At 39.5% G+C, this 15,189-nt stretch overlaps 2 protein-coding genes across 3 annotated transcripts; one reads left to right on the forward strand and one right to left on the reverse strand.

Moving 5' to 3' along the window:
* Nucleotides 1-3,492: 3,492 nt before the first annotated feature.
* On the reverse strand, nucleotides 3,493-4,505 carry LOC116210494. Its single transcript, XM_031544375.1, has one exon. It carries the CDS (start codon nucleotides 4,395-4,397, stop codon nucleotides 3,579-3,581), a length of 819 nt encoding a protein of 272 aa, XP_031400235.1. The 5' UTR covers nucleotides 4,398-4,505; the 3' UTR covers nucleotides 3,493-3,578.
* Nucleotides 4,506-5,058: 553 nt separating this feature from the next.
* Nucleotides 5,059-15,148, forward strand: LOC116209895 (nuclear pore complex protein NUP214). 2 transcript variants are annotated; one of them, XM_031543645.1, is made up of 18 exons: nucleotides 5,059-5,451; nucleotides 5,554-5,762; nucleotides 6,016-6,184; nucleotides 6,709-6,837; nucleotides 7,036-7,169; nucleotides 7,475-7,584; nucleotides 8,083-8,222; nucleotides 8,581-8,746; nucleotides 8,858-9,878; nucleotides 10,352-10,504; nucleotides 10,952-11,009; nucleotides 11,376-11,509; nucleotides 11,597-11,721; nucleotides 11,871-12,219; nucleotides 12,582-12,771; nucleotides 12,865-13,337; nucleotides 13,461-14,778; nucleotides 14,895-15,148. In XM_031543645.1, exons 1-18 carry the CDS (start codon nucleotides 5,241-5,243, stop codon nucleotides 15,008-15,010), a joined length of 5,205 nt encoding a protein of 1,734 aa, XP_031399505.1. In that variant the 5' UTR covers nucleotides 5,059-5,240; the 3' UTR covers nucleotides 15,011-15,148. The 2 variants fall into 2 exon arrangements, with proteins under 2 accessions (XP_031399505.1, XP_031399504.1); XM_031543644.1 differs by having other exon boundaries at nucleotides 5,060-5,451; nucleotides 13,458-14,778.
* The last annotated feature ends 41 nt before the right edge of the window (nucleotides 15,149-15,189 follow it).

Here is a 15,189-nt window from a genome sequence, read left to right on the forward strand (position 1 = left end):
AAACTTGTAAGTCTGAAATAAGTATGTCTAAACCTTATATTCATTTTATATCATGTACTTTATTGGTCATTAAATAAATGCACAATAGATTTTAAGCAAAATAATTACATGCAAATTTGGTAATCGGTATCTATTATATTATATAATAAAAATTGATTACAATATACAATTAATGCAATAATTTTATTAAAAATACTATTTCAAAGAATATATTATAAGAATAAATAAATATATGAAAATGGATATTCCATTAGAAAACAATTAATTGAGCATATATACAAATTATCCAAGCCACTGTTATATGAATTTGTGGTAAAAAAAAATATAACGTCTGAAAATAAGAGTTTGGCTTAACACTGTTTAAAAATAAAATACAAAATATAATTTATAAGTCTGATATATATTATGATTATAAGAAAGTATCAGTATACATTTGAATATATTGTATTACAGTTGATTAAATAAACAAATATACAAGACACCATTTTAAGAAATTATGGTGATATAAAGATAAATGTTTATCTTTTGAAAATAAAGATATATAAAAAATTTACTTGCATAAAAATATGCAATATCAAGTTTGTGTATCTTAATGTAATAGTTGTTATGAAATGAATCTACATTATTATATTGACATTTAAATAAATACGTATGCCCATTAAATTAGATTATTAGTTGCAAAATTATCACTAAATCATTTTCAAAACATGAAAAATTACTATAAACAAATCCATGCAATGCATTGATATAAAACTAGTAATTAAGTATTTCTCACTTGTCCACAGATTCACTGATAATTATTAATTGCATAATTGAGATGTTCTCATAAGTCAACCTGATTCAATAAATAAATAAATATTTGTAACAATATATATCTATTGTATGCAAATGATTTTAATTTCAAAAAGCTTTTCGAACCGGTCATTATGAGTCAAATCTGATGCACGCCCTATGCAGTTACAAAGATAGAGTTACAGCACCGAGAAGTATATTGTTTCTCGTGGAATTAATGATCATTTTGCTAATAGTATATAAGCTAGTTGAGTTAGTAAAGAGGAACAATAATTTCGGTAAGTATGTACATTGATATTGGGTGTGGGCTGAGGGTTAGCCAATATCAGTTGATAATGGGCTTTTAATTTCTTTGGGCCCATCGATGTAATTAAGGGGCAGAAGTAGTCCTAGGCTCGATCTTGCAAGGGGGAAAACACCTCGCACGAATATAGATCAAATCAACCACAACCGTTGATTGTTATGCTGTTATGATATCGGTCCATCGGAGGTGGAGCTCTTCATAGATTGATATTAATATACAGAGACAATCCCTTTGAATCCATGTCCACTGGCAACTTTTGACAATCGACGGTGAAATTAAGTCTATACTTGTCAATATCCGCAATTTACGTACAGCGAAAGAAAAGTGTTCATCTCTTTTAGAATTGTGGGTATATAAATATAATGGTTTCCAATAATTATTGATATACACATATCTGCTTGTCTGTAGCTGGTATAGATGGACGAAGAAATTGAATTATAAATATTGTATGTAAGTTTATTATTATGAGAAAAGAATCTTCCCATAATATATGTAGAGTCAATTACAAGCACTTCCAAACGTAAATTTAAAATTTGGATATTAGATTTAATCAACAGTTATACAAATTTTTATTGAATGATGAATTTAATGAAATCAAATGTAGTTTTTTTTTTTTTGAATCCAATCTTATTCCACGGCTACTATTTAAAGGATCCATAGCTATTGTCTTCAATTTCTTTATTCTCCATTTCATTACCCGATATGTTTATCTCCGTTTATCCTTTTATATCAACTAAAGTGATAATGCGCCTTATCAAGAGGATGATGCTCGACGTCTTTCATCCATGAATTTGCAAGGTGCAAATTAATTTCTCAGTCACACTATCAGTAAGAGGATCAATGATACCACATTTGTAGAAGCTCAATACGATTTTCAATCCCATTACACATATATAAGAATCAAATAATAGATATTGTATTTAATTGAGAATATTACCTACAATTTGATATATGATTTTGGTAGATTATAGGAAATATTTGATTACTATCCTCACTAGTAATTGTGACCTATAAATAAGAGCATCACCACATTATTATGTGGGGTAGAGTTCCCATCAATTGATTGTATTTAGGGCATCTGTAATGACAATGGCTAGTTCTCTTATTTAGTGGCATTTAGACCAAAAGTAAGGTCACCGTATTGCGAAGAATCGCTAATTCATGTGCTAATCCCGCACAATGCGTGGACATTTACCTAGTAATATATAAATTCTAAAGAGCGGAGTCGTGAAATCTCTATTTGAAAACCCCCATCTCTTGATTAAATGATGTAAGTGACTCAAATCATTCTATTCGATAGCCCTCAGATCACTGTAATGTGTCTCTTTAACTACTTGATTTTATGCACATTTGTTATAGTTTTAACTAAGATTCAATGTATCTTGAACAAGTGTCCACATTATTTGTATGAAGTGATATGTAATTGAAGAATTTTTCAAAAAATGAAAAAGATTTCTTAATTATAAGTTTTTTTTTGTATAATTCAAAGTGCCAAATCTCCCATAAATATTATATTTCTATGCATGGGTGCCTTGCATTATTATTAGTGGATTAAGAAACCAAGCCCATGGCTGCATATTATAAGAGATGAGGAAGACTTCAGTCCTTAATCAGGAAGCTTGTGGAACACAAGGGTCCTCAAGTTGCAAGTTTGGAAGAACGATATTGGGCGAGGGTACTAGAACTATAAGGGATGTGAAGTTTCAAGTGGTTTCGGATATTGGTCTATTTATATCAGTAAAAGTTAGAATTCCTTATAAACCATTAAAAAATTGCGTAATTAAATGTTTCACGATCAAATCTCCATGATCGAAAGCTGCAAGAATAATGTTATGTATAGAGGATAATGAAGATCCCCGCGGAGGTAAAAGATAATGCAAGAATAGGTTCTTTGCTGTTTTCAGATAGTCCTAGTGTCAAGTGTGAGTAGAATAGGGGAAAATAATTTTTTTTAGGCTTAAATGGTTCAGTTTGGTTAACCATGGTTAACCGACTAAAGATGGTTCCGTAACTAACCGAATCATTCATGCCTTGTCGAACTGAACGGAAAACAAACCAGTTCAGATGATTCAGTTTGAAACCGAGGAACCGAACCGAACCATTTCAAACTGAACCAAAAAGAACCGGTTCAATAATGGTTTTGTTCTTTGGAAGTCAAATGGTTCGGTTCAGACTAATACTCAACTAACTGAACTGAAACACTGTTTGCGGTTCGGAATGGTTTGGTTCAGTACCTCACCATGAACACCCCTACCGTGCGTACCATGCGTCATCTCAAGTATTTATACACATGCAAAGATCCGCCTGTTGGTGGGGCATTCAGTGGTGTACAAAAATTTGGCTGACGAAAGCCATATTGATAAGTACGAGCTGAAACACTTCCTGATGCAATCTCAAGATCGAAACAACTCGTTGATTGATTAGGATTCGAATTCTCAACCTAATGGAGAGATCTTATGGATTTTCGACGAATAAAGAGAAATCAAATGCTGTGTTTTTTCGCCCAATCTCTTCTGCAACTACTCTCTATTGGCTCCACAGCCACTGGCTTCATAACAGAATAACCATTCCTCGAACATGATCCGAGGTTGTTCCCTTCCCTCTTGTTTCTCCCATGGTAGCTGTTCAGATTGTTCATTGCGATTCTCCTCTCCAGCTCATGCCTCTCTGTCTTCCTCCGGAGGCTCTGCCTCCTGATCGAAGATGTCGGGTTTGAATCTTTTTTACCGTGTCGGCTCCTGCCCACCGGCACTGGTATTGAATCTAGGCCCATCAGCTTGGCCACCACGCCAGGCTTGCACCACACCACGCTCTCCCCTGCCAGAACCTCCTTGCCCGGCACCTGCGTGCTGCAGAGCCTTGTCTTGAGGTAGTGGTCGTAATCATAGTCCACCGGCCCACACAACGATCTCCTCCCGGGCATTATAGCCTCAGGGTGGCACAAGTTCCTGAATGATGACCGGTACATCGCGTCCCTCCCATCCAGGGAGAACCGGGGGTACTGGTTCAAGGCATTCCGGGCGGACCGGAGGATGTCGGAGCTATTGACGGATGACATTCTCCGGCGGCACTGTTCCTCCTTCTGAGCCCGGGCTATTTCCTCCTCAAGCTCGAGCTGGAGGATCATCTCCTCGAGGGTGGGGGAAGGCTCCACCTCTGGCTCCGGCAACTCGGCTGGGAGCTCCGCAGGGCCCTGGTTGAGGGTCGAGGTAGAGCCATCGCCGGTGCAGAACGTTCGAATGCCCTTCTTCATCTTCGCGCCGAAGGTGTTCTTCAAGAGGAGGAAGGAGAGGTCCTTCATCTCATGGCCTTGTGAGGTCTGACTGAATTGGTGGTGTTTGATAAATGGATGGGATCAGTGATTATGTAATGAACTGATCATGAAAGGTGTGAAGTGGGAGCGGTGGTGGCAGCAATGGTTTTAGATGGCCTTAATTACACTCACATGAAAGGAAATAGCATTTAATATCACATCCCAAAGCATATTTCCCCTTTTTCTTCATCCTCATAGTAACGTAAGCATATCGGAAGTCGATAGTCACATGTTTGCATCGAAACCGAATATTCTCAAGTCTGTCTCGGTGAATTGTTGTATAATCATACATATAGCATTATGAAAAATAATGCATGTTCGTCGCACTAGCGTTTTTCCTTATTAGAAAGATGCTCGTGTCCCGTAGTTCTCGCAGATAATCATCGGACTTGACGAGCCATCTCACAGAACATCACATGGGGAGCAAATAACCCATTTCAGGCGAAAAGCTTCTCGTTTGTTGATTTTGTGCAATAATAGCACAGTGTTGCTGCAATAGTTTAGAGAAGGGGCTAAATGAAACAAATGTATAACACTGGGAGCTAATTATCATAAATAATAAGTGTGGGGCATTTAGTAAAAAAGTAAGACTATAAGGGCATGAATGAGATGATCAATCGTAAGTCATTTGCATGATAACTCGTCGGGTTCGGAACCCACCCGACTCGCCAGCACTAGACTCGTCTCGCCCCAACTCAGTTTCACAGTCTTGCTTTACTCCTTTCCGCTCAAATCCCTCTGCTGCTGCTCCGGCCAAGCTCGACATTGCCGGAGATATCAGGACTTACTCCGGCGAGCTCTGGTTCTATTCTTTGAAGCACAATCCCGAGCATGGCGTCCCTTGTTGAGCTGAGGGACGAGACGGAAGGAGAGCATGTAGAGACCTGCGATTTCTTCTTCGACAGAGTCGGCGAACCGGTGCCGGTGAAACCGACGAAGGGCGGAGATGACGATTCGAAGCTGTACGAGCTGGAGAGCCTTCCCTCTCAGCCTCTGGCCGTCTCGGAGCAGTTCCAGCTCGTCTTCATTGCCCACACCTCTGGTGAGCTCAATTTGCAGACACACTTGTAATACTGCCTGTTTAAGGTTTCTTGTGTATGTGCTTGTGGAGGTTTCTGTGTTTGAGGGTGTGCTGGTCGTGTAGGATTTTGTGTTGCGAGGACAGGGGATGTGATGGAGGCAGCCAAGGAGATCAAGGACAAAGGGAGCGGTTCGTCCGTGATGGAATTGAGCCTTGTGGATGTTTTGATCGGGAAAGTCCGCATATTGTCGCTTTCTCCCGATTCTTCGATCCTTGCAGCTTCTGTTGGCAGGGATGTTTACTTCTTCTCGGTCGCTTCTCTTCTTAACAAGGTAAAGGCTAGCTTCCAGCTGCAAGTGATGTCTATATTCAAGTGCATTGCCTCTTCCATTTGGTTTGATGCGCTAAGGTCTTCTTGCAATAATTATAAACTTAATTGGGTTCTGCGCTCAGATGCTATTCATTCGCGAAGCAGAACGAACACAATTAGAAGCGTTTTTCTTTTTTGATTTGGTCACATTGGGTTCATTGCACTAGGTATAAGTTTTCGATATTTAATTTCACTTCCATGGCTTAATTATGCAGGAGAAAGAACCTGTTTCCTCGTGCTCTGTTGAGGAATCAAGTTTTCTAAAGGACATGCGGTGGCTGGAGAAAATGGAAAACTCTTTTATTCTTCTCTCTAATCATGGGGAGTTGTATCATGGAAATGTGGGCAGCTCTCCAAATTGTGTTATGGACAACATTGATGCAGGTATGCTTTATTCTCCGTATGGAAGATTGGCTCCTATACCTCATTATAGCATAATGAGTTTCCCAATCCATTTTCCTCCTTTAGTTAACTTGCTTTGCTATATTTAAAGACTGCTTATCAGAGAAGAAATCATTAATCAGATCTCTCTATTTTTCAGTATTGATCATTAATTGAAGGTTCTCAATGGATGGTCGAGTTGTTTGTGATCTTTTCGAGTGACACAAAAGATTCTTTCAAAATGGTCTTACAATGGCCTGAGTCTTCATTTTCAAAACTAAACAATTATTTTCTCCTTGTGGTCTACTCTTTTGTTTGGATGCAACTTATAATTGTGGATCAGTTACTGTATTATGGAGATTTAAGAACAATTCGGTTTTTGCTTATGATACTTACAGTTGGTTGTTATAGTAATTTTTATTTCTTCAATTTGGATTTTATGCATAATATTGGTTTTGAACAGCTGTGGTTTCCCTTATGCACTGGTTATAATTTTGCTCACCAACTTCTGTTTGAATTGTCTATAGTTGACGTCAAAGGCAATTTCATTGCTATGGCAAGAGGGAACAAGCTAAGTATTGTATCTTCAGAATTGAAGGAAAAGTTGTGCTTTTCATTGTCTTCTAATTCATGGACTGAGGACTGTGATGTGAAAGGTATGTTAGCTTCTATATATGTTCATTCATCTTAAAGTAGGTTATGCAATAGATTTAGATTTTATGTTGAGTCGTGAGATTATATTTCCTACATCTATCCATTCATCATGTTTTTACCTGTTCCTACTCTCTCTCTTTTTTTTTTTTTTTCTGTAGTTAATTGCTGATCATAAAGTGTCCTGTGCAATTTTTTCTCAGTGGATTCACTCAAATGGATCCGACGTGATTGTATTATTCTCGGATGCTTTAAATTAAACACTGATGGCTTGGAGGAAAACTATGTTGTGGAAGTGATAAGGTGCAAAAGTGGTCGGATTGATCATATTGAGGATGTAAGTCTACTATCGATTTCATTGTTTATTTTGCTTTTCCCTTTTCCTCCCCATGTAGATAAAGATGCTTTGATCTTGTTTGCATTTTTAAGGTGGTCACATATAGGAGGAGATAGACTTGCGAAACTTAGGTGACTAACTAACTTCTGATTGCCTCTGGCAATTAACCTTGGCCTTTTTGAAATTAGAACTCACCCTATTATAAACACTACACTAACTAAAATGTCTTGCTTGTTTGCTCTAAATAATTACTTTTGAAATATATTTTTATGTTTATTTCTAATCTTGGAACATCTTTGTTGCAGGCTTCTCAAATGGTGGTCCATTCCTTCTATGATGTTTTTGCTGGAATCACCGACGATATTTTGCCAATTGGAAATGGACCTTATATGTTCTTTGGCTATCTGAATCAATGGTAAAACTTCTCACGTTCATATCGCTTACACTCAGCTCTATTTTTCAAAATTTCAGCTGATTGGCATTTTATCTAGCCTTATATTGGAATATTTGTTAGGTGTCCGAGTATACTTTTGGTGCTATTAATAGAATGGACTCCATTAGGTTATATGTGCCATTAATCTTCTGCATAATTCTCCTTGTTTTAAGTGCCACTTTAGTCAACAACTTATGTAATGGGTTTATTTTTTGAGATAATGTGATTTTCATAGATCTGCTTTTGATTTCTTCAGTTTATCAAATCACAGCCCAATTAACCTAAAAGAGGACCATTTTCTCTGTCTTGAAGTTCTTTCTTAGTTGGACTTGTTTTTGTAAAGCTCTCAAAATGTGATCCTAGTCTACATAATATATCACGTATGTTCTGAGATATAAACTTCATTGTAACTTTTCCAGTCCATTCGTTCATGTTATGACACTTTGATGGGATGATAATGATTCATTTTGCATTTTGCAGCCAGCTTGCAATTGTAGCTAACCGGAAAAATACAGATGAGCATATTAGATTGTTCAGCTGGGCACTTGGTGAGGAAGAAAATGAAGCAGTGGTTGTTGACATCGATCGCGATAAATGGTTGCCAAGGATTGAACTTCAAGGTCTGTTACTACTTGAAAGTTATAACGAGTGATCCCTGCGTGCTAAGATTTATTTAGATGTTTAAATGGCAGAAAAATTCTCTATTATCTAGGTTTGAGTGCTGGAAATATTATTCTTATCTAGTCAGTCCCTTTAGAGTACTAGGTATTCCTTTAATAGGTCAAATATTAATATAACATTTAGTTTGGCTTTGATGATGGTGTATTAACAAATGCTGAAGTTTTCCACTTGTCTTTTGCTGTGTTTTGTGTTTCTCGTGTATGTGTTTGTGGATTTTCTCCTGTGTCGATTCTCGTAACTTGTGTACTTCACTCATAATTTGGTGCTAATGAGATCATTTCGGTTTGATTATTTTAGAAAATGGTGATGACAATTTGATTGTGGGGCTTTGCGTCGACACAGTATCCATGCGAGACAAAGTCAAGGTTCAGTTGGGGGTTGAGGAAGAAAGAGAACTTTCACCATATTGTGTCCTTCTTTGTCTTACGTTGGAGGGAAAGCTGACTATGTTCCATGTTGTTAGGTATCTTTCAATCACCTTGTTCTCGCGGTGCCTTTATTAGTCTATGGACTTGATAATATTTTACTATCATTTTTGGTATTTTGGGCAATATATTAAAAGGATTTTTCACAGTCTCTTGGAAAGGGCCGATTCACCTGCATCTGTAGCACAACTTTCTGACGAGGAAGAGGATATGCCTGCTGTTGTTTCTCAAGAGCACAGTCCCTCCAGCATTTCTTTAGGATTCACAGAGTCTACTTTGCATATTGGTCCAGACATTAAAAAAGATGACCATAACAAGGAAGTCACTTCGGAAGTCCGTGAGGAAACTACCCTAGGGCCTCCTGAAATCAGAATATCTCAACCAAGTACAGTTGTGGGTGCTCAAGCAGAGCAGAATGTAGAGATTTCTGGAACGGGAGAAGCAAAACTGTTCACACACGTGGAGCCATCTAAGGCTGAGGGGCAAATAAAGTTAAACAGTGTAAAGCAGTTCGGAGACACAAATTTTCAAGCAAGTGTCACGGGCGACGTCCAGACTGGATCGTTTGACCAAATTTTGAAGTTCCCTTTCCATGGAGAGTCAAGTAGCTTGAAGGAAGGTATTAGTCAGGCAGATGCTCAAAGAGTAGGTGTAGTAGTGCCTTCACCTGCTTCGTTTGCAGACAAATCTTTAAATGATGGAGCAAGCCGATTGATACAAAATGGTGTGGAGGCTGCGAAGGAAGTAAATAGTAAAATAGGGTCAGGTGGCTTCCAGATATCGCCATCAGAGACCTGGGCAAGTGGGAAAGTCATACCCTCAACTAATTTTGGGTCTAGATTCACATTTTCAAATGACTTTGTAGGCAACAGATCCGAGATCAATGCTTTTAGTGTAACTACTGCAAATGTTCCAGAAACCCTGATAGGAAAACCTGTATATTTGAACGAAGCCACTGCCCCTTCTCCTCCTGTGATTTCATCTGGTGTTTCACATCAAGTAGGACAGAGGGCTTCAAAAACAGTTGGGCCTATTGAATCCTTACCTTCTATTCGCAGCTCGCAATTATCTTTTCTGGAACCTGCATCTGGTTTTTCTTCAAGCAATCAGTTTATTCACTCCAAAGAAGACAAGAAAAGTGAACCTAGTATGTCAAAGCAGTTTGGAAATGTGAGTTGATCTTGCATTTATTCGGTGTTGAAACTAATGTCTTGTTTACTAATAAGATAATAATTTTTGTGTCTCTACATAGCGATCTACATTGGTCAATTAGCTAGTACATTGGACTTTGATTTCTCGTTTAATTGAAACTTTTGCTTTCAATTCTAGGCTTTGGCCCTGTGGTTTTTAAGAGCTGAAGATGGTGCAACTTGTTGACATGATCTTTAATGCTTGGACCTAGACTCTTATATGTAGTTGTGGGAGATTTCATATCACTGCCCTTTTCTCTTTCATAGATGATGTTCTTTGATCTACAGTAGTGCAACAGCTGATCTTATTTGCCAAATTTCCCCAGAAAATCTGTAAATCATAAAGTACATGGTTGCATAGGTTCTCATTCTTGATTTATGTTGTGGGATGGGGTGCATGGATTTAAATGTTTGCTTCTTAATGTGCTTCTCAAATCTGGTTTCTTCTGTCAGATCAAGGAGATGGTCAAGGAATTAGATATGCTTTTAGACTTTATAGAAGGAAAGGGTGGTTTCAAGGATGCCTGTATTGTAGCTCAGAAAAGTTCCGTGGAAGCACTAGAGAAGGGAATTGATACTCAATCTGATCAATGCACTGTGTGGAAGGTAATTTCTTAGACTATGTTGGTGAGCTTAATAGCTAATTTTTCAGTTATATTTTTCTCCTGGAAGCTCAAGATAACCATGTAACGAACTTGTTGCTTGATATCAGCGGCCAAATTCATCATCAATATTTTCAAAATTTGCTACTTATTATGCATCTTTAGATATGGGATGATCTAGATAGACAGTATATCTGGAGGTTCTTCAGGTATCTGTAATTTTTGGTTTCACCTTCCCACCCTGAATATAATTCTCGTACTCATAGAGGAATCCTGCTTTATCCGATATTCTCTGTTTTTTGGATAAGTTTGGAAAATATTTGATTTTTCCTCTTACTGTCACAATTAGCTCCCCACATCCAACTTTTTATTGCTGTCTGCGGCATCCATTTGCTAATACATTTGTGCTTATTCTATAAAAGTTAAATAGTAACACCCTTGGATATTCCAGGGTATAATGGATGAACGACTTGAGGAGGTTCAGCAGCTTCTTGATAAAACTGTTCAAGGTATTCTAACATTTCTAAAGTACTTACTTGACGGCATATATCTCAGTGTTCCAGTTTCTTCACCTAGCTTAATGCTGTATTGTTACTGTTGATAATATATTACATCCCTTATATCAATGTTTTCCATCGTTAGTGAAATAGATAGCTCTGCTTTTCTGCCTTTCAAATCTTCCATCTATATAAGATGCTTGTTCTTTTAGCTATGGTTTTCGGACAACTGACCTCTACTGTCTACTTTTTGTTTTGCCAAGCTACTTGGTCATTCAACTGGGACAGCTCAATTTGCATGCGATCTTTGTGATGGCACCCTTCTTTTGCGGTGATCTGCATCTTATTCATGGTGTCTGATCATTTTGTTTGCTCCAGTTTTGGCAAGGGAAGCATATATTGAAGGCGTCATCAAACAAGCTACTGACGATCGATACTGGGAGCTTTGGAACCGCCAAAAGTTAAGCACAGAACTTGAGCTGAAGCGGCGGCACATAATGAAACTAAATCAGGTCCTGAACTTGTTTCTCTTCACCTCCTTTATTCTATCTGAAGTATCCCTCAATGGATTGAAGAAGCTGCTTTCATTTATACTTCAGGATTTGACAAATCAACTCATTCTACTGGAAAGGCATTTCAACACACTAGAACTCGAGAACTTTAGTGACAGTGTAGGAGGTCCCAGAGGTCGACAAGCTTACCAAACACGATTTGGTCCCTCAAGGTGGGAGAAGTTTTTTGACATGTCTATATATGAGTTTAGTATGCATAATTTCTGACTGCAACATTGTGGCCGCTACTTAGTTTTGACTTCTGATTTAGAACACACCACATTTTTTTTTTGTGTAACCAAAGAAATACGTTTTCTTGCAGATCTGTTCAGTCCTTGCATACTTTACACAACACAATAAATTCTCAATTAGTAGCTGCTGAGCAACTTTCTGATTGTCTCTCGAGCCAAATGGAGATTCTGAGTATTGATTCACCTCCAGTTAGACCAAAGAGTGTCAAAAAGGAGTTATTTGACACTATCGGTCTTCCCTATGATGACTCCTTCAGCTCTCCTGTGGGGACTAAAATTAGCGATACCCCATCTGCTAAGAAATTGATCCTCTCTTCAAATTCTGCTGCAAATAAAGATCAATCCAGGAGAAAGCAGTTCAGTGCTCTTAAGCCTTCTGAACCAGAAACTGCTCGGAGGCGGAGAGACTCTTTGGGCCAGGTGATGATTGATCGAATCAGCTTTATTTTCAGAAAGATGTAAAGAATCATATAGTTTATCGATACTCTTAGTTAAATATCAAGGATTAATTACTAAAAAAAAAAGGGAAAATCATTGCAAGATATGGTTTAGTTAAATATAAAATATGAAGGATCAATTACCAAAAAAGAAGCATGTCTTATGTACCTGTTGCAAATCTGGATAAACTTTTTAATATTCATAAGAAACGGATTAAATTGTTGGAAATCTATCACCTGCTAAGATTCTTTCTAGTCATGCGTTAATTGCCGATTGACTAGTATGAGCACGACATAAGCAGTTGAAAATTTAACTAATCTTTTGCTCTTATTTATCTGATGTAGGGTTTGACTAGTTTTGAGCCTCCCAAGACAACAGTCAAAAGGATCCAACTACAAGAAAGTTGGAAGGTCGGCACGGGCAAATCCCCCTTGTTGATGGATGAGCATCATCCCAGCTCTTCTGAAAGATCAACAACTGCTCGAAGGAATCAAACTACCCCTTCTACTTTCTCATTTCAATTAGCAAACGATGGTGAGCTCTGAATTGATATACTTCCCTAAAAATGTAAAGAGCTATATCCGAGCAGCAGATCTCATATATGATTCATCTCAACTCATCTTGCAGGTGCACAGGAGAGTTATGAGACAAAGTTGTTTCAAAGCCCATTTATGCCGTTCAGCCCTGTTAACGAATCCCTAGGATCTGGACCAACTCCAACATATCAGAGATCTAGTATCTCGTCATCCTCCAGATCACCACTAATTGATGGACAAAGCAAAACCAGTAGCGGAAATAATCTTACTACCATGAAACCAGTCAGTGGAGCTACTACCGAGAAGCCATTTGCACTTACTAAGGAGACGAAGCCGTCGTTTCAACCACCATTGGAGACCATTCCCACTGAGAAGAAGCCTGGTGAGGTATCTACTTCAACTGCTAAAGCGACTGAGCTCACAAAATCACTTTTTGAAGTGGTTAAGCAAGGGCCGAAGATGAATGAGAGCTCGCCCCATCTCACTGTGAAAAGTGAAGGCACTTTCTCCACCTCATCGATTGGGCAGACTGTACCTCAACCTTTTCCTGCTCCCTTCGAGAAGGTATCTCAGTTTGGCTTTGGAATGGTTAAGAACTCGTCTGTTGAGGCGGTATCTCTATCAACAGACTCTAAAGTGGATTCTTCCAAGTCATTGCTAATCATCAGTTCATTTTCATCTCAGCAGTCTTCGTCATCAACTGTACCTTCAGTCAAAACAGCCACATCGTCTGAACTGTTACTGGGTGGATCTGGGACTACTAGCAAGGCAACGACAGAGGTTAATCAGTCGCCATTTTCTAAATTTTCTTTATCTCCATCACTAACCTCGGTAACTTCCTCTTTCTCTTCATCCTCTCCATCGTTCTCTACCTCCACCTCCTCCTTCACATCCTCATCCTTATTCTCCCCATCCTCCTCTTCCTCGTTGTCCTTTCCAGCTTCAAAACCTATGACAACTTCATCTTCTCTCACCTCTCCCATGAAATCATTCCCGGAATCTCGTAAACCTGAGGTAGAACCGGACCTCGGAAAGGTCACTCCTAAGCCAGATGTAACTTCTTCTCCTGAGGCCCTGCCTCCTACCAAGGAGCCTTCAACTAGCGAACCTAGTCCCAAGTTGACACTCACGCAAGCATCCACTTCAACTAGTGAAATCTCGAGTGCTCTGCCTTCAGTGAATGAGACCTCTGCTAACAGAACTTCAAGCCTTGTTTCTTCGACTATGACCTTAACTACAAAGCAAGAGCAACCGTCTCCCACTCTTGATCTGTTCCCCACTTTTGCACCGGCTACTGGGGGTGCCACATCTCAGAAAGTTGAAACTCCAGAAGCCGCAGCTCCTGAGGAAGATGAGATGGAGGAGGAGGCACCTGAGGCTAACAGTAGTGCACCTAGTCTCAATTTAGGAAGCCTTAATGCATTCGGGCTAGGAAGCAGCACTCTCTCCTCTGCTTCAAAGGGCAATCCATTCGGATCATCATTTGGAAACATGGGGACGGTTACTCCGACCTCTTCTCCAGTCACATTAACAGTTCCCAGTGGGGAGCTCTTTCGTCCTGCATCATTCAGCTTGCAATCTCCTCAGACTTCGCAGGCTCCACAACTGCAGAGTTCAAGTCCAATCTCCGGAGGCTTTGGAGTTACAGCACCCACTTCGCAGGCTCCCCCAACTCAAGGTGGGTTTGGTCAGCCTGCACAGATCGGGGCCGGGCAGCAAGCACTGGGATCAGTTCTCGGTTCCTTTGGGCAATCGAGGCAGATAGGTCTGGGCCTTCCAGGGGCAGGTCTTGCCCCTTCTGGTGGTTTTGGCGGTGGATTTGCTGCGGCTGGTTCCACTGGTGGTGGGTTTGCTGGTGCCGCCTCGGCAAGTGGGGGCTTCACCAATGCTAGTGCAGGTGGCGGTGTAGCCTCCACGGGTGGCGGATTTGGAGGGTTCGCAGCTGCAGCCTCAGCTGGTGGAGGATTTTCTGGGGCTGCTTCTGGCGGTGGATTTCCAGCAGCTGGTAACATCTGGATACTTGTCTCGTATAGTTATTGATAATAATTCTGTGCTTAGATGCATATCTACATATATACACATACGTATTAATATCATATTGTGGTGTTTTGAACTTGGCAGGAGGTGGATTCGGGGCTTTCAGTGGCCAACAAGCAGCCGGGGGCTTCTCCGGCTTTGCTGGTAGTGGAGGAAACACGAATAAGCCTCCTGAGCTCTTCACGCAGATGAGAAAGTAGAAATCAGAAGTGATGAATTCTGGGCCGGAGATGCATTTACAACCATTTTTGCCTCACAAAGTGATTATCTTAAAATGTCCGAATTAACTTTGTTGCTCTCAATGATAACATCTTTTTGGCCGTTGATGTTTCTCGTAATGTGGGTCACTGAACTAAATTTTGTCGATATCATCTCCTAC

The sequence above is a fragment of the Punica granatum genome, chromosome 6, assembly GCF_007655135.1.
Source record: "Punica granatum isolate Tunisia-2019 chromosome 6, ASM765513v2, whole genome shotgun sequence".
Classification (NCBI taxonomy): Eukaryota; Viridiplantae; Streptophyta; class Magnoliopsida; order Myrtales; family Lythraceae; genus Punica; species Punica granatum.